The sequence below is a fragment of the Monodelphis domestica genome, chromosome 1, assembly GCF_027887165.1.
Source record: "Monodelphis domestica isolate mMonDom1 chromosome 1, mMonDom1.pri, whole genome shotgun sequence".
NCBI lineage: Eukaryota > Metazoa > Chordata > Mammalia > Didelphimorphia > Didelphidae > Monodelphis > Monodelphis domestica.
Window position 1 is genome coordinate 80,201,620 of NC_077227.1, and position 22,339 is coordinate 80,223,958.

A 22,339-nucleotide genomic window follows, 5' to 3' on the forward strand; every position below is an offset into this window, starting at 1 on the left:
TACCTTAATATTTTTTGGCAGTGGCTTATTCTGGGTTAGTCCCACTGTGATTAAAGCAATCACAGCCAAGAAAAATAAGAATGCAAGGATGACCAGGATATTTTTGGATCCACATCTCTTTGGTTTAGTACCTGTAACCAAAAGCAAATGATAGCTGATCAATAAACATTTACAAAGCCCCTACTATGTACCAGGCACTATGCTAAGCTCTGAGAATTCGAAGAATGGTAAAAGATAGACCCAGCCACTGTTCAATCAGCAAGTATTTACAGTGTCTGCCACATGCCCCACAATGCACTAAATTCAGGAATGAGGAAGAGACCAAAATATGAGAGTCAGTCTCTACCCTCAAGTTAAGAGTCTCTACCCACCAGTTAAAAGAGGACTCACACCCATGAAACAATTATAATACAAGGTCAGATATCATATAACAGGCTTGTAATGGCAACAATAGAGGTGCTCCCCTGATCCATGTAGGTCACAGCTCATCTGTGCTTTGTTATCCTTGAGTTTAATTAATAAATGTTTATTGACTCACTGATTGATTTGCCACAAAGCATAGTACAATGGTTCTGATTTAGTGGCTCACAAACTCCTTAGGGGATTTGAATTGATAGTCCAACGGGTTTGTGCTAAAAATTCTTTAATGGAGCCTGAAACAATAAATAATTGCCTAATTACATTATAAATAAATTTCTCTTCTCTGCCAACAACCATGTGTATGTTTGAAATATTATTCATAGATTTTCATAATTCAAAGTAGAGTAAAATACTATGTTTCATAATTATAACATATAAAATTAAGTCAGAGCATTTTGGAGAGGGCAAAAGTTAACAATGTAGCTTTTGTAGACTTAATGAATAAATCTAAAAGAATATAAGGTCATGTTAAATTACCCTAGGGGTTTCACAATATAGTTTTATTGTTATTGTTGAAAGAGGTTCCAAAAACATTTAGAAACCACTGTGGCAGATTGCAAGTCTGGGAGTCAAGAAGACCTGTGTCTGAACTCTAGATAAGTGACCATGCACAGCCAGTCTGAGCTTTAGTTTCTTGATCTACAAAATGGAACCAATAATACCCATAGCACCAAGCTTCCACAATTAGCATAAGGCTCTAATGAGATAATGTCAATAAAGAAAGCAGTTTTCAAACTTAAGAGTAATAATATGAATATCAATGGTTAGTATTTTACTATGTCCATTTCTGCCCCCCCATTAATCCTTCAAAGAGGATGTACCCAATATGAGGAGAAGGTCTTCTTCTAGGCTTCTCATATATTTCATAGTTATCAATCAATCCACCAATAAATATTTATTAAATGTTGCCTCCTACAATTACATATTAATATTTTCATGAGTGGGCACCTGAGAAGGAGATCGGAAACTGAGGGGAAATGGATAGAGGAGAGAAAGAGAGAGACAAAGGAATAAAGACTCAGAAACAAGGAGTTAAAAAATATGGCCTCCATTGTGCTTGCTCCTCAGATGGAATTGAGAGAGGGCTCTACACAGGTCCTCAAACTTTTATTGGAGAGTTTAGGAATGTGGAGTGAGAGGTAGCTAATGAACATGGGACATGGCATAGGTTTTAACACTGGCTCAGTTGACAATCATGTAATCAAAGAGGAGGAGGTTAATCAAATATGTGAGTTGGTAGGAAATGCAGTCTTAATAAGGTGTGAGCTAGGACCCTGTGGCAAATAATGTCCTGCTCAGGAATTCTTTTGTCCTTTGGAATGAAGTTTTGGAAATACAATAATCAATAAGTAACATGACCAGGAATCTGGTATATGACACACAAAATACAATATCAATACACCAATCATACCTTCAAGATGCTAATATACCTGGTATCCTACATTAAACATCTAGTATGTGCCAGACACTGTACTAAGGACTGGACATACAAAGAAAGGCAAAAAGTTCTGTCCTCATTTTTAGGGAGATCACATCCTAATGGTGCAGATAATGTATAAAAAACTAGGTAGATATGAAATGTAGAATAGATGGAAAAGTCTCAATCAAGTTACCCTATGCCACTCAGAGTAAGTCTCCGCCAACCCATTGATCAAAGCTTTTGGATTAATTATGAAAACTCCTTGGATAAAAGACAGTGACACTAACAGGATGAGCTTTCAGATTGATTCATACCAGTGCAAAACCAGAAACTGAAGATTCAGTGGAGAGATTTGTAGGATCTGCAGGGAAGAGAAAGGAATAAAGATACTCAATAATCCAGGGACAACTAGGAAAAGGACAAAGAGAAAGTAGGACTGCAAAGAAGAAAGAAACTGAGGAGAGCCATCCTTACAGGCAAGATCAAACACTGGTTATACCTGCCCCCTCAAAGACTTAGGGAAATTCCCCTAAAAGGTCTACTCTTTGACTATCATTTTCTTACATTACCTATTCCAGGTACTATGATATACACTGTGTTGCTTTTTTATTCAAACATTTCTAGTAACTCCAATTTCATTTCAAACACAAAGAGTCCAAGACTAGAGATCATATAAAATGTAAGCTGAGGCAGAGTTAAACCTTTGCAAGAAAGCAAAATGGGGGGGGGGGCAGCTGGATGGCTCAGTGGATTAAGAGTCAGGCCTAGAGATGGGAGGTCCTAGATTCAAATCTGGCCTCAGACACTTCCCAGCTGTGTGACCCTGGGCAAGTCACTTGACCCCCATTGCCTAGCCCTTACCACTCTTCTGCCTTGGAGCCAATACACAATATTGACTCCAAGACAGAAGGTAAGGGTTAAAAAAAAAAAAAAGCAAAATGGCTTTCTGATAAGATTCTACAAAAAGCTAAGGAAAGAAGGAAAGCAAAAGGAAAATAGAAAAGGAAAAGACAGACCCAGCTAAATGCAGAATCCCAGAGAATAGGAAGGAGAGGTAAGGGAAGAGGGTTGTTTTGTTTTTCCATATTACACAATGCAATTTTCAATTTCAATTTAGATTTCAATTTCAGTGCAATTTTAAATAATTGTTTTCTGATATTTTACTATCCATGTTCTCTCTCCTTTCCACTACTCCCCACCCTCAAGATGGCAAATTATGTGATATGATATAGGTTTTATATATTTATACACACACACATATATATAATATACATATATACATGTTATTATACAATATACAACTTGTTCAGCCATTCTCCTCATGATGGACATCCTTTCAGTTTACAGTTCTTTGCTATCACAAAAAGAGCTGCTATAAATATTTTTGTACAAGTTGATCCTTTTTTTCCCCATCTTATATATCTTCTGGGTCAAAAGGTATGCACAATTTTATGGCCCTTTGGCATGTTTCCAAATTGCTTTCCAGAAAGGTTATATCAGTCAACAGCTCTACCAACAGTGTATTAGTGTCCTAATTTTTTCACATCCCCTCCAAATTTTATCACATTAGCCAGACTGATAGGTATGAGGTGATACATCAGTTGTTTTAATGTACATTTCTCTAATTAATAGTGATTTGGAGCATTTTTTCATATGACTAAAGAAAATTTTAATTTTTATCTGAGAATTCCCTATTAATATTCTCTGACCACTTGTCAATTGAGGAATACTTTGTATTCTTATAATTTTGATTCAGTTCTCTATATATTTGAGAAATGAGGCCTTTGTCAGAGATACTTGATATAAAGATTTTTTCCCCAGTTTCTTACTTGCTTTCTGACCTTGGTCTCATTAATTTTGTTTGTGCAAAACCTTTTAATTTAATGTAGTCAAAACTATCTATTTTACATCTCATAATGTTCTCTATGTCTTCCCTTATCCTTAGGTATGACAAACAAATTATTTATTCTATGCTCCTTTGATTTGTTTATGGTTTTATCCTTTATTTCTGAATCATGAATCCATTTTTACTTTTTTTTAACTCATGCCAGCAAGGTATGTGTTTAAGATTCCCCAAACAGCGCTTCACCAACATAAGAACCAAGAAGAGCAGGTTAGTTTTGAAAGAAGCTGAGTAACTAGAGACTAAATTTCCTATATTCTCTTGATTATGGAGAAAGAAGGGGGTTCTAGAAAAAAACATCTAATTCTGCTTCATTGACTACAATAAAGCCTTTGACTATCCACACAGTGGATAAGAAAATGTTGCAAGTCCTCAAAGAATTGGGAGCACCACATCATCTTACTTGTCTCCTAAGGAATTTATATGAATATCAAGAAGCAACAGTTAGAACTGAACTTGGAACAATTGATTAGTTTAATTGAAAAAGGAGTATAACAAAGCTCTATCTCATCATCTTATTTAACTTATATTCAGAGTATATCATGCAGACTGGATGAATCAAAAGCTGGAATTAAGATTAGTAAGAGAAAAATCAACAATCTCAGATGGGCAGATGACACCATTTTGATGGAAGAAAGAGAAGAATTAAGAAGCTTCTTGATGACAGTAAAAGAGGAGAGTGTAGAAGTTGGTTTGAAGCCTAACATAAAAAAATAAAATTTTAGCAGCTGGTCCCATCACTTCTTGGCAAACAAAGGGAAAAGAACGGAAAGCTGTGTCTGATTTTATATTCTTGACTTAATCATGAAATTAAAAGACAATGGCTTCTTGGAAGAAAAGCTATGGAAAATCCGGACAGCATACAAAAAAGGAGAGATATCATCTTGCCAACAAAGATCTGTATGGCCAAAGCTATGGTTTTTCCAATAGAAACATAAAGCTGTGAGAATGGAATTTTAAGGAAAGCTGAGCAACACAGAATCTATGATTTTGAATTGTGGTGTTGGAGAAGACTTTTGAGAGTCTTTTAGACAGCAAGAAGATCAAGCCAGTCAATACTTAAAAAATTAATTCAGACAATTTACTGGAAGGTCAAATATTGAAACAGAAACTTCAAACTTTGGCCATATAATGAGAATGGGACTCTTTGGAAAAGACTTTGATGTTGGGGAAGATTGAAGAAAAAAAGGAAAAGAAGATGGCAAAAGATGAGGTGAATAGGTAATATCACAGAAACAAAAAATATAGAGACTTGGAGAAGTCAACGGCCCACCTTATCAGTACAGCTTTTTATAGTTTGTATATGTTTGGTTATGTAAGACCTAGTGATTCAAATTAAACTAAGACTATGATTGGTCCATAATTATGCTAACTTGTAAAAGGAGGTCTTGCAAAGTCCATGGTAACAGGGAAAACATAGAATTAGTTGAAATTCTCTGGAAAATCCTCACTCCTCTACTCCCTATACAAGAGAAACCCAGTGCTAGGAAAACCCACCTTCCAACCAGGTTGAGTCATCCTCCATTCATTTTCTTTATCTCCCTCAAGAGACAGGTTTGCTCTGTGAATCATCATACTACCAAGTCCTGTACAAAATAGTTCTAAATCTAAGCTTCTAGAAACTAGTTACAATGATTAATGCTGTAATTACTGAAACTCTTAACTATCATTCAATCAACAATCAATCAGTTTTGCAATTTTGCTCCTCTGATTCATGAGTAGAAACAAAGTCCTGGAAGACAGGTACATTTAGGATTAAATTTTATAGATTAAATTTTATTTTCCCCCAACTACATATAATAAAAGTTTCCAATATTTTCCAAAGGGTATTGCACCTCAAATTCTCTCCCTCCCTTCCTTCTCCTCTACTCTGCTACCCATGTTTTAAACAAGAAGATAGGTACATTTTAAAAAGGCGGGAAAAGAGATCACTGGGAGAAAGAATTGTGAGAGAGAAAGAGGGTATTTTGGTTATGGAGGTAAGAAGACAAAGAAATAGTAGCAGTTCCCTGACAAGCCTTGAGGGTTCCTAAGGCAAGCTGGGGACTGCAGAGACCAAAGAATGCCATGTAGGTGGTGGCAGAGTGGCAGAATCCAATGAGGCCCACTGGGTACTCCAATACTAACAACCTCCTAGAGCCAAGCCACCAGGAAAAAGTAAGAAGGCACCCATCCTTCCCTCTTTCCCCCATTACTCTTCTCAAGACCTTTCACTACTGGGATGCCACTGTGAGTTCATTTTGTGGAGCTAATGACTGAGGAACAGCCTGAGATCAGATCCAAGTTCTTCCTTAGTTCTTTAGATGCATTTTAATGAAACTGTTTTAGGCTCCATTCCTTATTTGCAGTCATCCTTGATTCTTGACCCTTTTTCAATATCCCTCTCTCCATCTCCAATCAGCTGCCAAATATTATTGGTTTTACCTCTCCAGCATTTCTTCCAATTGGTTCCTTCTCTCCATTCATGCGACCATGACCCTAGTTCAAGTCTTTATCATCTCTCAACTGCAACAACTTCCTTATTGACCTCCTTGTCTCCAGTCCCTCCCCTTATCCCATTCATCATCCACAGGGCTGAGAAAATGATAAGCTTAAACCATAAGTTTGACCCTGTCACTTGTCTCTATAGGAAACTAGTGGCTCCTTATTGCTTATAAGGGCAAAATCCATACTCCTCTGTTCATAATGTGAAACCCTTCATGATCTGGATCCAGACAATCTTTTCTAGGCAAATTATATCTTATTCCCTTTCATACATTCTACATATCAGACAAACTGGCTGTTACTGTTCCCATAATACAATATTCTATTCCCCATCACTGGGTATTTAGACTGTCTATACCTTGCACCCCAATTTCCACATCTGTAACATAACTCCTTCCTCATTTCTGTTGTTTAGAATCACTAATTTCTTTCAAGGCTCAGCTCAGGCACCATCTTCTATATAAGTCTATTCTAGTTCACCCCTTCAAAAGAATTTTTGTTCTTCTTCAGTTATATCTGACTCTTCCTGATCCCATTTTGTGTTTTCCTAGCAAAGATACTGGAATGATTTGCTATTTCCATCACCAGATAATTTTACACATAAAGAAACTGAGGTAGAGAATATTAAGTGACTTGTCTAGGGTCACCCAGCTAGAAAGTGTCTGAGGATGAATTTGAACTCAGTTCTTCTTGACTCCAGGCCTAATGCTCTATCCATCATGCCACCAAGCTGCCTCCAAAGAATTTACCTCCTATTTACTTCTCTTTGTATGTGTTGTTCCCCCACTGAAAGGATCTAAGACATTTTCTACATTTGATGGCTTTACCCAACTCTGCCTCACTAAAATCCAATTCACACACCAGTTGAGACATTGCCTCATGATGCTATTGGTCTTCTTAAAAAATGAAGGATAAACAACAATAATGATAGAGTAGCACTGGATAAGTCTCTTAACCTCTGAATACCTCTCATAATAGCACTTACCTCATTAGTTTGTCATAAGAATCAAATGAGACAGTATCTATATAGTACATAGCTAGCACCTGGCACATAGTAGGCTCTTAATAAATGCTTATTTCCTTCCACTTCTATCTTAACATGCACTTTTGATATTCGTTAATTATATTATAGTAAAGAAAATAAAGTAAAGAGTAAAGTGCTCTTAATCACTACTGATGAAAGAAATGTAGACTAAAACCATGCTGAGATATCATCTCTCACCCATCAGATTGGCTAAAATGAGAAAAGGGTCAAATGACAAATGTTGGAGGGGATGTGGAGAAATGGGGACACTAATACACTTTTGGTGGAGTTGTGAACTGATCCAGCCATTTTGGAGAACAATTTGGAATTATGCCTAGAGTATCATAAAACTGTGTATATACCATAGCTGGGTTTGTTTCTTGAGAAGATCAGGAGAAAAGGAAAATAACCTATGTGTTCGAAAATATTATAGCAGCTCTCTTTGTGCTGGCAAAGAACTAGAAATGGCGAGGATGTCCATCAACTGGAGAATGGCTAAACAAATCATGGTATATGATTGTGATGGAATACTACTGTACCATAAGAAATGATGAGCAGGATGGTTTTAGTAAAATCTGGAAAGAACTACATAGGATAATGAACACAAAGTGAGTAGAACCAAAGGAATGTGATAGAGAGCTACAGATTTAATTCTTGAAGAATAAATGGTGTATGCTATCTCCAGAGTGAACTAAAAGATGGAAACATGAAAGACATAATTTGTCTGAACATGTCTGCTTCCTGGATGATGCCTTCTGTGTTGGAGCAAGTCAAGGAGGGACTGGGACATTTCTGGATAAATTCTATTAATAATAAAAAAAATAAAAATTACAGTACAGTGGAAAGATCATTGGCTAAAGAAAAAAGGAATTGTTTTGGAGCATGGGACATTCTGTGGGAAGGATTAAGGACTTAGGATCAAATTCCCACCTCTTACTACCTATGTGATATTGAACAAATCATTTAACTTCCTTTGGTCTGCATTTCTTCATCTGCAAAATGAATGGGTTGGAGTTGGTAGATTCTGAGTTTCCCTAAGGGCTCTTCCAACTCTAGATCTATGATCTCATGAATCTTAAGAGAAAACATTGCCCATTTGCTCATCTTAGCCATGATATAATTTCTTTGGTATTTTCAGTTTTGTCTTCATAGCTGTCACCATACAAAAGAATGTCTGTTCCTTGTTCTTTTCCAAATGATAGAATTTACTCATTAGTTACTGTCAGCAAACAATATGGCTTATATTTTTTCCCATTTACCCCACTCCTATTAGACTAGCCACAGGCTACATTTCAGACCATATAAAATATCCTTTCTTCTTCTTCTTCTTCTTTTCATTAGCATGACCAACAGGAAGATCATAGTTCAACAAAACCCTTAAAATAGTCCAAGATTTACATTGGATTATGCCAAAGGCTATATGTCTTGTAACAGAGATAAGGTCCCTTGTCAATTCCCACCATTGATCTCCCTAACCAGAGGAAGGGGAATCAGTCTGGGACCCAGTGAATGCTCCAGGCTCTGCCCTCCCAAGTTTCCACAATTTATACAAGGGTGGGGGGAAGCTAAAGTAACTGTTTTTGTTCAGTCAGTGTCCATTATCTATAAGATTTCATTCTCTTTCAATTGATGAAGCACTGTAGGAGAAAGCATTGAATCTGGAACTGGAAAATAAGGCAGACACTTATGATACAATGGGAAAAACTAGATTTTTTTTTTCTCAGAAGACCTGAGGACAAATCTCAACTCTGAAACTGACTGCCTAGGAATCTTTACAATCCCTGCACACCGTTTCCTAATCTGTAATATAAGGATGTGAAGGTAGAAGGGAGGTTGAACTAGATAGGGCAGAAAGGAAAGTATGGAATTTGGAATCAGAGAGCCTGAGTTCAAATCTAGACTCTACTACTTACTATGTCCCTTTGGGTGTATAACTTTGGACAATCACTTAACCTCTCTGAACCTTAGTGAATTCGCTCATTGCTTCCAGTCTTACTTCATATCTTGACAACTTCAGTTAAGGTTTATTATGGGGAAACTCTTCCTGAATGTTGCCTCTGCCCACCCCCACTTCACACACACACAAACACACACCTACTAATTTCCACTCTGACATTTTGATATCAGGAAGGTTGCTTCCAACAGGAACTTGAGGCAATTATCTGAACTATGCACTAATTATCTAAATAACTGAAATATCCAGAGGCCCAAGTGCAATATCCAATGTTCTTTTTTAAAATTGCATGGCTAATTGCCTCAATTAAAGGATTGTTACACTAGTAGATCTGAAAGATTCAGGTTTAGCAAACCAATGATCTCCTCATTAAGTTTAACAAACAATTATTTAGCATCTCTTGTGCAGAACAAATACTGGCAACTACTAGAGGTAAAAAGACAAAAAATAAAATTGTTCTTGTCCTCAACAAACTTGTATTGTCTTAGGGATAAGGAAAATATATAGGCAGAAAGTGGTAAAAGAGACATTATATAATAACATGCTATAGAAAAATTTGAGGAGGAAGAAAATACTAGTTAGAGAGATATCAGGGGAGATTTCATAGAGGAATAATCACCTGAATTTTAAAGAAAATGAAGGAATTTATTTTTTTAAAGCCCTTACCTTCCACCTTAGAATCAATACTTTGTATTGGCTCCAAGGCAGAAGAGTGGTATAGGCTAGGCAATGGGGGTTAAGTGACTTGCCCAGGGTCACACAGCTGGCAAGTATCTGAGGTCAGATTTGAACCCAGGACCTCCCATCTCTAGGCCTGGCTCTCAATCCACTGAGCTACCCAGCTACCCAGTTGCCACCCCCCCAAATTAAGGAATTTAGAAGGTGAAATTGAGAATAAAGTATGTTGCAAGAGTAGGTGACTTTTTGTGCAAATGTATTTGGTAGAGCAAGGTGATTTTTCCTTAATTAAATACTCTTTATGTGGTCAACAAGCAATAAATACACCTTGTATTATTTGGACCTTTCATCCAATTGTGTTTTGTTGTAGAATAACATTTAAGGATTATCTCATCTTTTCCCATACCTTCATCAGGGGATGAAAAAGAAGAAATACACAGTTATTTTCTAGATAACTTTTTTCAATAGCAATAACATATCTCTTGACTTTCCTGAGAAATAATCCCTCAGTCCCTAAAATTCTATCACTTCCAGCATTAATAAGAATCTAATTTTATGTAGACTTGGTCTAGTGTAGCTGCACTTTTTGCCTTTTTCTCTTGTGTGTCAGATCTACTTCCTTTCATAGTACAATGGGGACCATGTTGTTTAAAGTTCAAATGTGGTGGTTTCCTGAGGTTCAATGGACAGCCCACAGAGCTGGCCCATTGATAAATATGGCTTAGACAGATGCTGCATGTAGATAATTAACTGGATACAGAATTAAGTAGGAAGAAGAGAACAAACTAAATTGCATTTGGGAAATTATATGGTGTTTTTAATGATCTTGAGTCTTTCCCTGAACAAAGGCTCATCATTATAGCATTATTTTTTCAGTGATACTATGTAGTTAAAATTCACAGAATGCCATGGGTTCCAAAGAATAGAAATTGCATGTCATTTGAAAGAAAATATACATATTGGCATTATTAGGTGATGATGTATTATTAAAGAAGAATGAAACAAAGGAAGAGGCCCAAGGGTAATTGTCTAAGAGAAGTAAGACCAGAAAAAGAGATAGGATAAGCTTGTCAATGGGATGAGGTAAAACTGATGGATATTTTTTGTGCCCCATTGCTTTCTAAGCTATGCCAAGAGATCTGGGGGAAGGACCCTAGTATGTTGAGTGGACCCTTTGTGATGGATTTATGGGAAAACATGGAAAAGATTCATACAAGATAGAAAGGCATGGAAGGACCATAATCTGCATCATTGTAGGTAATCCCCTCATTGATGAGATCACAAATCTATTGAAAGATTGAAGACATATCCTAAAGAGACAAAACTGAGGGAAATGAAATATTTTTTGCAGGCAATTATTTTTGAGGGTCATTAACTATAGTCAGAGCAAGAAAATGAGAAGCCACCATAACTGGTAGAAGGAACCATTGCTACATGCATATTTAGCAACTTGTAAGAAAGTTTAATAAATGCTTGTTGAATTGACTTAAAGTTAGTTGGGAAAATCCATTTTTTTTTCCTTTTCTTTAACCCACAGGGTGTTCTCTGTGTTGTTTTTCTACCCTAGACTTCAGATAGGAAAGAAATCACATTATCTTGCTGTTGTAATTTTATTAAATTAATAGTAGATTTGAGTACTGACAGATATAATGGCTTTCCAGTGGAAAAAAGTGGTAGTTTTGCTTTTCTCCAGACCCAGGGAAAGACATTGTAATAGAGCTAAGTCACTTGGGGCAAGTTATTTCCCTCTCTGGACCTTAGTTTCCTTAACTATAAATGAAGGGTTTGGAATGGATGGTGTCTCAATTTGCTTCCAACCCTCTATTTTTGTTCCTGTTGAATTGGTTATCTTCAAGTTGGTTGCAGATATTAAATTGGTCACATCTGGAATGAAGCTCCTAAATCTTTAGGAAAACAAAACACTTACTGCAAATCAAACATCTGTGCAACACATACTGAATTTTCCCCTGTGTTTACATGACCACAAAGCTAGCAGAAACGATGGGAGTAAAAATCCCCTAGATGAAATAATTGGCCTTTATTTTGAGGAACCGCCTTAATAGAAACTGATGTCCTCTGCATCCCCCAGGTTTAAGATCACAGCAGCATCTCTAACTTTGCTCTAGTCTCCCTTCTCCCTTTATCCTCCACCTCCAGACCACCACAGAGCTCTCTCTGGCACAGGAATTGGATTATTCTCTAATCAAATCCATTAAGCATTTACTAAGCATCTACTATGTGTAAGGCACTGTGCTAAGATGTTAAAGATATAAAAACAAAATGGAAAAAGTCCCTGACCTCAAGAAGTTTATATTTTCCTGTGGAAAACCTTCATATAGATTACTTTTAATAGATAAATTTTTTTCATGCAGTGACAATTCTATTTCTTCCTTTCCTTTCTATAACAATATCATCCTGGAAATGCCAGGGATGTTGAGGATCTTGGAAATACCCGGGATTACTTCCCAGTCCATCCTATCATCCATTTCTTTACTACCTATCCTGCCATCACCACCACCACCACTTTCAATCAATTGCTCTGGACACAGTAATCAAACCAATATAATGATTGCTTCTGAAAATGGTCTATCTCTGGAACTCCATGGTTCCACCTACCATCCCTCTAACTTTCCAAACCAAAACATGCTTCCCTGGCCACCATTCCCTTCATGTGTTAGAGTGTGGGCCAAAGCCTATTTCACAGTCTTTTCCCTTTTTTAGACAATGAATGATCACCCTAAGTAATACATTCACAGATTATAAAGGCTGCAAGATTTGAAATGGCAATTCAGTTCTTTAGAAGCAGTTGAATTTTGAGAGGGTCACCTTCTAAATAACCCAATTAAAGATTATAAAGCATGTTGTTCCCCTTACACATTTTTGTTATGTTCACATTTCCTTTCTTCTTTAGGAGGCATAAAGAAGTGACTTGAGAGGATTATATAACCTTGACAATTGATTAAGGCAACTAACATCACACAGGAAACACAGTGATAATAAGGGTAGATAAGCTATTTCTCTTGTCTCAATATTAAAAACAAAAATATGCTAGCCTAGATTGAGTTGAAGGAGGAGCCCTAGCATCCAAGAAAGAAGACAGCTATAAAGGAAGAACCCTGAGGGAATCACTCTTTTACCTTTTGCCCAAAGTCAAACCATGGAGAGGTGAATGCCCATAATAATCTGTCCAACAGATACTTCACCCATGAAAGTGGCATGAGCACAAAAGTAAATGACCATCATAACCTTGTGTTTGACAAACCCAAAGATCCAAGCTTTGAGAAGAATTCACTATTCAATGAAAACAGCTGAGAAAATTAGAAAACAGTATGACAGAAACTAAGCACAGACTAATACCTCACACCTTATTCCAAGGTGTAGTCAAAACGAACACATGATTTAGAAATAAAGGAGGAAAGGCAACTAGGTGGCTCAGTGTATAGAGAGCCAGGCCTGGAGATGGGAGGTCCTGAGTCCAAATATGACCTCAGACACTTTCTAGCTATGTGACCCTAGACAAGTCACTTAAAAGCCCAGTTTCCTACCCCTTACTGCTCTTCTGCCTTGGAACCAATACTTAGTATTGATTCTAAGACTGAAGCTAATGTTTTTTTTTTAATAAAGAGGGATACCATACACAAATTAGGAGAGTATAAAATAGTGTATTTGTCAGACCTATGGATAAGAGAAGAATTTATATCCAAACAAAACATAAGGGAAATTACAAGATATAAAATAGATAACTTTGACTACATTAAATTTTAAAAGTTTTGCTCGAACATAACCAAAGCAACCAAGATTTGTAGACAAATAACTGGGAAAACATCTTTATACCAAGTTTCTCTGACAAAGGCTCTATTTCTCAAATATATAAAGAATTGAGATAAATTTATAAGATTACAAAGCATTCTTGATTTGACAAATAGTAAAAGACTATAAACAGGCAATTCTCAGATGAAAAAATTAAAACTATCTTTAGTTTTTGAAAAAAAAATGCTCCAAATCACTATTAATTAGAAAAATGCAAATTAAAATAACTCTGAGTTATCACCTCAGACCTATTAATCTGGCTAATATGACAAAAAAAGAAAAATGACAAATGTTGGAGGGAATGTGGAAATATTAGGACACCTATATATTGTTGGTGGAACTGTTAGCTGGCACAACTATTGTGGAAAACAATTTGGAATCATACCCAAAGGATCACCACAATGTACATTCCTTTGACCCAGAAATACCACTAGTAAGACTATATCCTAAAGCAGAGGTCCCCAAACGTTTTACACAGGGGGCCAGTTCACTGTCCCTCAGACTGTTGGAGGGCCAGACTATAAAAACCTAACCCTAACCCTAACCGGGCAGCAGTATACACAGTACAGAATCCCCTCCATCAGATCACCGTTCACCATGGGGACGTCTTCCATTGTGCAGCCACATAATCCTTTGCATGGTGTCTTGTTCTAAGGTGCCACACAAAGGATTCTGTCACAAGAAGTAGTATTGTATGTGAGCGATGCCACACTTTGCACACCGCCACATACAGTGCTCCTCTCATTGACCACCAACAAAAGAGGTGACCCTTCCGGAAGTGTGATAGGGGCTGGATACATGGCCTCAGGGGGCCGCATGTGGCCCACAGGTTGTAATTTGGGGACCCCTGTCTTAAAGGTATTGAAGATAGGGGGAAAGGATCTAACTGCAAAAAATATTGATAGTATCAAAGAATGAAAATTGAAGGGGTATCTATCAATTGGGGGATGATTGAACAAGCTGTTATGTAGAACTGTAATGGAGTACTATTGTGCCATAAGAAATGACAAGATAATCACAAAAAAACCTGGAATGACATGTAAAGTGATGCAAAGTGAAGTGAGCATAAGCAGGAGAACGTATGCAGTAACAGCAACAGAGTATGATAAATAACTGTGAATGACTCAATTATTATCAAAAGTACAAGGATACAGGATAACTCCAAGGGACTCATGATGAAAAAGGCAATCCACCACCACTGATGGAATCTGAATGTAGATTGAAGTATACCATTCTTTACTGAAGAATACCATACTTTGTTTCCTTCTTGAACTTTTCTCTAATGTAAGCAATATGTGTCTTGTTTCACAATATGATGAATATAAAAATATGTATTGTATAACAGCACATGTACAACCTATATCAAATTACTTGCCATTTTGGAGAGGGGAGAATGCTGGGAGGCAGGGAGAGAACATGAATTGGAAAATGTCATAAAAATATTATTTAAAATTGTATTAACATATAATGAAAGAAAGGAAAAGGAAGGAAGGAAGGAAGGAAGGAAGGAAGGAAGGAAGGAAGGAAGGAAGGAAGGAAGGAAGGAAGGAAGGAAGGAAGGAAGGAAAAATTGAGGATAAGTCCAATTATTGTTTCCCACTGAGAATGCATATCTGTTGGAGATCCTATCCCAGGTTTATATAGGGATTGTTGTTCAAGCTGTTACATTTTGGTTAAATGCCTTTCTTTGACTTACTTTTGTCAAATGGCTGACTATTAAGGATGAATACATCAATAGAGGTTTATGATATATAGTTTTAGGAATGAGGACCCAGAAGAGTACCTTGAACCTAGGGTAGTCATGCCCTCATGACTCAACTTGTTGGATGGAAACTGGGGGTGTTTCCAAGTAGGTATACATAAGTATTATATCCATCTCCTAGCATTTAAGCTTTTTGAGGGTCCTTTGTATCTGAATTCCTAGTGCTTAGCACAGTGCTTGACCTATAAGTTCTGAATAAGTGCATTTCATTCATTCATTTGAATGGCTGGTATTAGACAACAGTTGTCCATTTTATTGAGTTTTCTATTTGGAGATCCTATAGCCAGCAAGAAGTCTAGAATGAGCAAATAGAAGCCTAACAAAACACTTGTGTACCCAAGGACTGTACCCCCTTTGTGTGTCCCCAGGAAGGACTTTACATAGAACAGTAACTTGGATTATGGCAAATAAACATTTATGTGGAACAGAACCCATAGTTTTCTGGTATTAAAATATTTACATTTACTTTTAAAAAGTACAGAATATTGATAATAATAATTCATGACTCCAGCGATGTGCCACAGCTTAGGGAGCTTCCCTGCCTTGCTTACCTCTAGATTTCCCCTCTGCTAATAGATCATATTCTACTTTATAAAACTGTCCTTTGGTCTTTTCCCTCACTGGCTTCCCCCCTGTATTTTAAGCTGCTTGAGGGAGGGAAAGTTTATTCTTGTAATCTTGACCCCAAAACACACGTATTGCATAGAACCTAGGCTTTTGTAGATTGCAGCTGCTCCATAAAAGTGGCTGGCTGACAGACTTGCTGACTTAGTAGAACAAAAGTTTTTCTGCTCCATTTTTAATTTGTAAATCCAGAGGGAGAAGAATACAGTGAGGCCAAGAGGGTCTTTGCCTAGTTCTTTTTAACTCAGGGCTGTTTAGATTATAGTTAGGGATGAGACTGAACATTGGGTAGGTTCAAGAGCCCTACCCTGGACCACTGTTTGTCCTAGATAGTCTTTGCTCCAGGATGATCCTGGAACTGATCCATTCTTCTCAAGGTCTTCTAGACTTGTACACTTGAAAATGGGCTGAAAGTGAAAAAATTCAATGATCTGGGATCTAATGATCTATCTTGAAAGGGCTTATTTACTTTTATGCTTCAGCAAAACTGTACTATGGGACACTCCTAAGTATGTCCTGTATTTTTCCAGCTCCATGCCTTTGCTTATTCTGTGACCTGCTCATAGATTGTTGTCTACCCACTTTCACTGCTTATTGTATATCCTGCTCATTCTCTACAACCAAGTTTAAATCTTTCTCTTTCATGAAGCCTCCCTTGATTCCCTCTAGCTGGAAGTGCTCTCTCCCCTCATCTAACTGTGGTGCTTTTATGTACCTAACTTGTAATTTCTGTTTTATCTCCTCCAGATTGTTAGAGCTTTGAGGGCTGACACTGAGTCAAATTTACTTTTGTATCTTCCCCATCACATAGCACAGGGCAGTGCATATACACAGTGGGCATATAATCAATCTGTTGAATGAATGAGTAATTGAACAACATCAGTGCAAAAAGAAAAAACTCCCCAAACTCTACTGCATAAATCTCTTTCTTACCAAAACCCTTTCTTATCTAAATCCGAAACATGAATGCATAGAGAATTAATAATTGGTGGATAACTTTTGTATTACAGTGCTGAGATGACTTCCAAAGCTTGCCTGCCCTCCTGGCTCAACACTGCCTTTTATGGAGAAAGCAGGAGAAGCCTCAGACATTTAGAAGCGTTTGTTTACCAATTAACAGATTTCTAGTTTATTCCATCTCATAAGCTGGTTCTTTCTGTAACCTGAAAAGGCAAGGCTGTGTCCTGACTTACTTCTATAAATTATAATCTCCTGCCAGGGTCCTTGTTCTGTCTTCAAGCTCCCACTTCACTTCTCCCTCCCCCATTCTCTCTGCCTACCCCTCAGGAAAGACTCATAAGACAAATCTGTTGGATTCTTAACTCTGAAAAGGGTTCATTCCAGACTATATTCTTTTTTGATTCTGATTTTTTTTTGGTAACCCTTACCTTCCACATGAGAATCAGTACTGTGTATTGGTTCTAAGACAGAAGAGCAGTAAGGGCTAGGCAGTAAGGGGTCAAATGACTTGCTCAGGGCACAGAGCTAGGAAGTATCTGAAGTCATATTTGATCCCAGGACCTTTCAATTCACTGAGCCAACTGGCTACTCCGCCTTGTCGCACTCTTGACTCTCCTGGTGTTTCTTTACAATGCCCCAGAAACCTCTTTCACCTTGGAAACTCTCTGAACCCCTGGATTTCCCATTCAAAGTACCCTCTGCAGTCTCTGCTTCTAGTTGGCTAAACATCAATTTTAAGTAGGATGCCCAGGCTAGACATGATATCATTGCTCTCTCTACAGGATGCATTTCTGACTCTTAGATTTTCTCTACAATTTACCAAGTCCCTAGACCTTCATCTCTCCTCCTTACTCCCTTTTAAATTCCCTTTTTTGTGTTACCAATTCTTGTTAAGATGTAAGCTCCTTGAGGGCAAGGGCTGCCTTTCTGCTTGTATTTGTAAACATAACTCCAAGCACAGAGCCTGGGATAAAACAAGTGCTTAATAAAAAGGAATGTTGATTTGTTGGCTGGAATTTCAGAGGCTTACAACCACTCCTCCACAGAAGAAGATGGAACCCCAACTACACTATAGGTTTATGAGTTCTTCTGGATTCATATTAGGGGGCTATGCTTGAGGTAGGACCAGCAAATGCCAGGAACCAGAGGAATTTCCAAGATGGTGTAATCTTCACCTGGAAGAAGGTTGGGAAGGCTGTGTAAACAATTCAAACTGGGAGAACAGAATGACCTAAAGGCCAGCCTAAGTGAGTTCCCAGAGCAATTATGGCACCAGTATAGAAGGGATAAGATGAGTGGGTGAACTGGTATCAGTCAGAGAGTCCAAAGTCAAAGTCCGAAGTCCAAAGTGATCCTGCCAAAGTTCAAGGCCTTCCCCAAACATTGGAAGTATCCTGGAAAAAGCCTGACTAATTGTCTAAATTCAGACGGCTTCCCAGAAATTTAGATCTTTTTTGTTTTGAAGTCTTTTTAACCACACCACCTGTTGATGCCAAAGCCAAGTGGGATCTTGAGTGGGTCTCACTACCTCCAGCTGTCAACCACAGAGACATGGTACTGTCCTAATCTGAATATCTAAGGCATGAGCAGTTGTAATGGTTTCTTCAGAACTAAGGGGACAAGTCATTACCAAGATCAGGCCTGGCTTCAACTGCCATCTTCTGTAGTCCTGTTCCTTAATGAGTAAGTTAGGAATTAATTAGGGAGGGATGGCTCCTGTCATTGGCCAGTGATTCCTATGACCATAACCTGACATCTCCTTTTCAATGCACCCCCATTAAGAGTGGGAACTATTGGATTGTAGGGTTAGATCTAGAATCAACCAATCCATCATCAAATACTCATTAAGTTCTTACTGGGTGCCAGCCACTGAGGAAACAAATACAAAAAAGAAACAGTTCTTGCCCTAAGGGAGCTTACATTCTATATGTGGGCAAAGTAAACATATAGAGGAATATTCAAAATATAAGGTAATGTTGTGGCAAGACACTAGCAAATGAGAGTATATATATTTAAAAAAGCCTAAAGTAGGAGGTGGTGTTTGAGGTGGATTTTGAAACAAACCAGGGATTCTTTGAGGCAGAGGTAGAAGGGAGTAGATTTGGGGGATGAGAGACAGGCTATGCAAACATATGGAGATAGAATACAGATGAGGAACAGCAAGGAGATCAGTTTAGACAGTTTGGAAAGGAGTTTTCTAATCTAACTCCCTCATTAGCCCTACATCGTCCTATAAGTACCTTCTAATTTTCTTTCTTTCTAGGTTTCCTGGCATTTTTGTATTTGTATTTCAAAGTTCCTATTCACCTCTAGTTTTGTCAACAGAGGTCTTTGCAATTCCTCTATTCCAGTGGTGCCAAATTCAAATAGGATGGAGACCACTAAGCCATAGATATGTAACCCTGGAGACAACATATTGACTTGTTTTAAAATGTAACGTTATTGATACTGTATCTTTATTTACCTTGTTAAATATTTCCCAATTAGATTTAATCTGGTTCACAGGAAGGTTATGGGGCCAGCATATTTGAAGCCTCTGCTCTATTCATTTAAAGTTCTGTTTTCCCCCTTTAGGATCACAATTAACTATGCAGGTTAAGTTCTTGGTTGGAAGTCTCTATTTTTTGCCATTAGAAATATTGTATTTTAAGCTGTCCTTTCAGAAGCTGCCATGTCTTGTGTGATATTGATCATAGTTCCTTTGTACTCGAACTACATCTTTCTCTTACGTTGCAATATGTTTTTTCTTTGGTGTGGAAGCTAGGAAGTCCTAGTACTTTTCCTTTTGGAAAGATAAGAAGGAGGTGATCAGTGGATTATTTATATCTATATAGTGCTTTATGGTTTTAAGAGATTGGGACAGCTTTCATCTATGAATTCTTAAAATATAGTACATGGATTTTTTTAAACATGATTTTCAGGGAGTCCAATGATTCTCAAATTATCTTTTCTTGATCTCTTCCAGGTCTGTTGTTTTGGTTTTATGTTTTCTTCTATTTTTTCCAATTATTAATTTTGCCTTAAAAATTCTCACTATTTTATAGAGTAATTGATTTCTGTTTGGTTTATTCTAGTTTTTAGAGAGTCCTTACTTGGGTAAATGTTTGCCATTTTCTTTTCTTAACTATTTATTATTTTATCTCTTGCTTCATTTTCTTTTAGGTAGTCATTTTCTTAAAAACAAAAACCAGAATAACTACCCTTGCTTTCTGTCTTAGAACCAGTACTGCATATTGGTTCAAAGACAGAAGAGTGGTATGGGCAGTGGGAGTTAAGTGACTTTTCCAGGGTATCATAGCTAGAAAATGTCTGAGGCCAGATTTTAACCCATCTCTAGGCCCAGCTCGCTAGTCATGTAGGCTTATCGGAAAATCTACTTTGCTTTCTTTGAGTCTTTAACTTTCAGTTGTTATGGAATTATTCTCCTTCTTTGGAGGGATCTAAGAATCTATGATAATTTTTTGTATTTTCATTGGTGTTTCCTTTGATTTGCTCATTTCTCCCACTTTAGTTCCTGTATTTGAACTTTATGTGAGGATCAGGCTTTGTCCCCTTCTTGTATTTTTGAATGGGGTAGACAGGCCTTGCATGGAGTCACCCTGGATCTCATGGGCTCCTGCACTGACTTCTTTTTCCTGAGGTTAGGCTCCCCAAGATCTTTGATGTTTAAAGTACTAAATCTTCAGGACCTCTACAACATTTCAGGAGAGTGATAGGGACAGAAGTTCTCTATTAATTCCCAAGGCTTCTAAATTCTCCACTCTGAAACTATCTGATTATTTTGAGGATTTCTGACCACCCTAAGTCTGGGGCATGGGGAGATGGGACTGGTCTACACCTGCTGGCTCTAGATACAAAGCTTTTCAGTCTTTGTGTGTCTCTGGCCCACCACTAGCCATGCTATAGAGTTGGGCTTTTTTGACTTTGGTCACCTTCCCTATTGCCTGTGGACTTCTGGTTGACTTCTTATGTAGATTTGGTGCAGAAGTAACTTACTATTATCACTAGATTCCACAATTATTTTTCATTGATTCAAATTTCATAATTTTGCTGGAATATGACATGAAGGATCTGGGTATTCTCATTCCAAAGCAACCATCTTGGCCCAAGGTCTGAGTTTACATTAGTGCATCATGACGGGAAGACAACTGAAGAACATCTTGGAGTTCCCAGTAATTTCTAAAGAAGTCCTAAATAGGGTTGTTGGAAAGGATAACAATGAAATAACCTTAAGCTCCAGATGAGTCAGCAATGTGATGTGGAGAACAAAAAAAGCTAGTGAGATCTTCGGTGGCATTAAGAGAAGCCTAGCTGAGAATCTCCTTTACTCTGTCCTTTTGAAACCTCATCTGGAGCAGTGGGCCCAATTCTGGAAACCATGGTTTCTGAAGGACACGGATAAGTGTTTTCAAGTATCTGACGGGTTGCCACGTAAAGAGAAGGAGTAGATTTGTTCTTTTTGGCCTCAGAGGGCAGTATCAAAATGAATAGGGGGAAGATACAGCTGCAAACAAGCAAATTTAGGCATGATGTCAGGAAAAACTTCTCAACAATTAGTGCTGTCACAAAGTGGAAAATGTTGCCTAGAGAGGGATTGGTTTCTCCCTCTTTGGAAGTTGTCTTCCAAGCAGAGATTGAATGACCACTTATCGGGTATGTCATGATACGGATTCCTTTAGAGGATTCTAAGGGTCCCTTCCAGTCCTCAAATTCAGTGGTTCTAATGTATGCCAAGAGCTTTTTAAACTTTAAAGGTCAGCTATGTTAATGCCAGTTCCTATTTCTGAATTAAAATTTTTCCTTTGTGGGATGTTCATTTTTTAAAGGCCAGTTTGAGCTCATAGAATCAGTTCTATGTAATAGACACCAGATGGTAGGTACCACACTGCATAGACAAGCAGCAGTGAGAAGTTTCCCAGAGGCTCCTGGGTCTACTTTAGACAGTACCAAATTGGTACTGATCCAGCCCAGGCTTGAGATGCTATCTGTTTTTTCTTCCTCTGAATATTTAATGGAAAGGAAAAGGGAGAAAGTATATATGTAGAGAAGGAAGAAGACACTTGCCTTTAGGGCTTTTATAATCTAGGAAGTTCTCTTTCCAGGGATACTCAGCTCCCTCTGTGAGTCTTCCAGAGGAAACATCAGGATGCTACTGGTAGGCCTTTGATGATCCTAATTTGGATTAATGCTCTATAGTAGTATGTGATCTTCAGCCCCTACACCCTTCCCCTTTTTCTTTCATCAAAAACTAAAAGCTTTCTTTGGTTCTCCAAATTTGGGAGCTGTATCCTAAATGCCAA

The 22,339-nt window shown here is 37.7% G+C and overlaps 1 protein-coding gene across 2 annotated transcripts in view; it reads right to left on the minus strand.

The window, feature by feature from the left end:
- ENTPD1 (ectonucleoside triphosphate diphosphohydrolase 1) overlaps nt 1–22,339 on the minus strand; it is a 111,033-nt gene that overhangs the window by 41,570 nt on the left and 47,124 nt on the right. For both annotated transcript variants that reach the window (XM_007478721.3, XM_007478720.3), the window contains exon 2: nt 4–131. In XM_007478721.3, the coding sequence (XP_007478783.1) occupies nt 4–131 (128 nt within the window). The remainder of the gene's footprint in view (nt 1–3; nt 132–22,339) is intronic.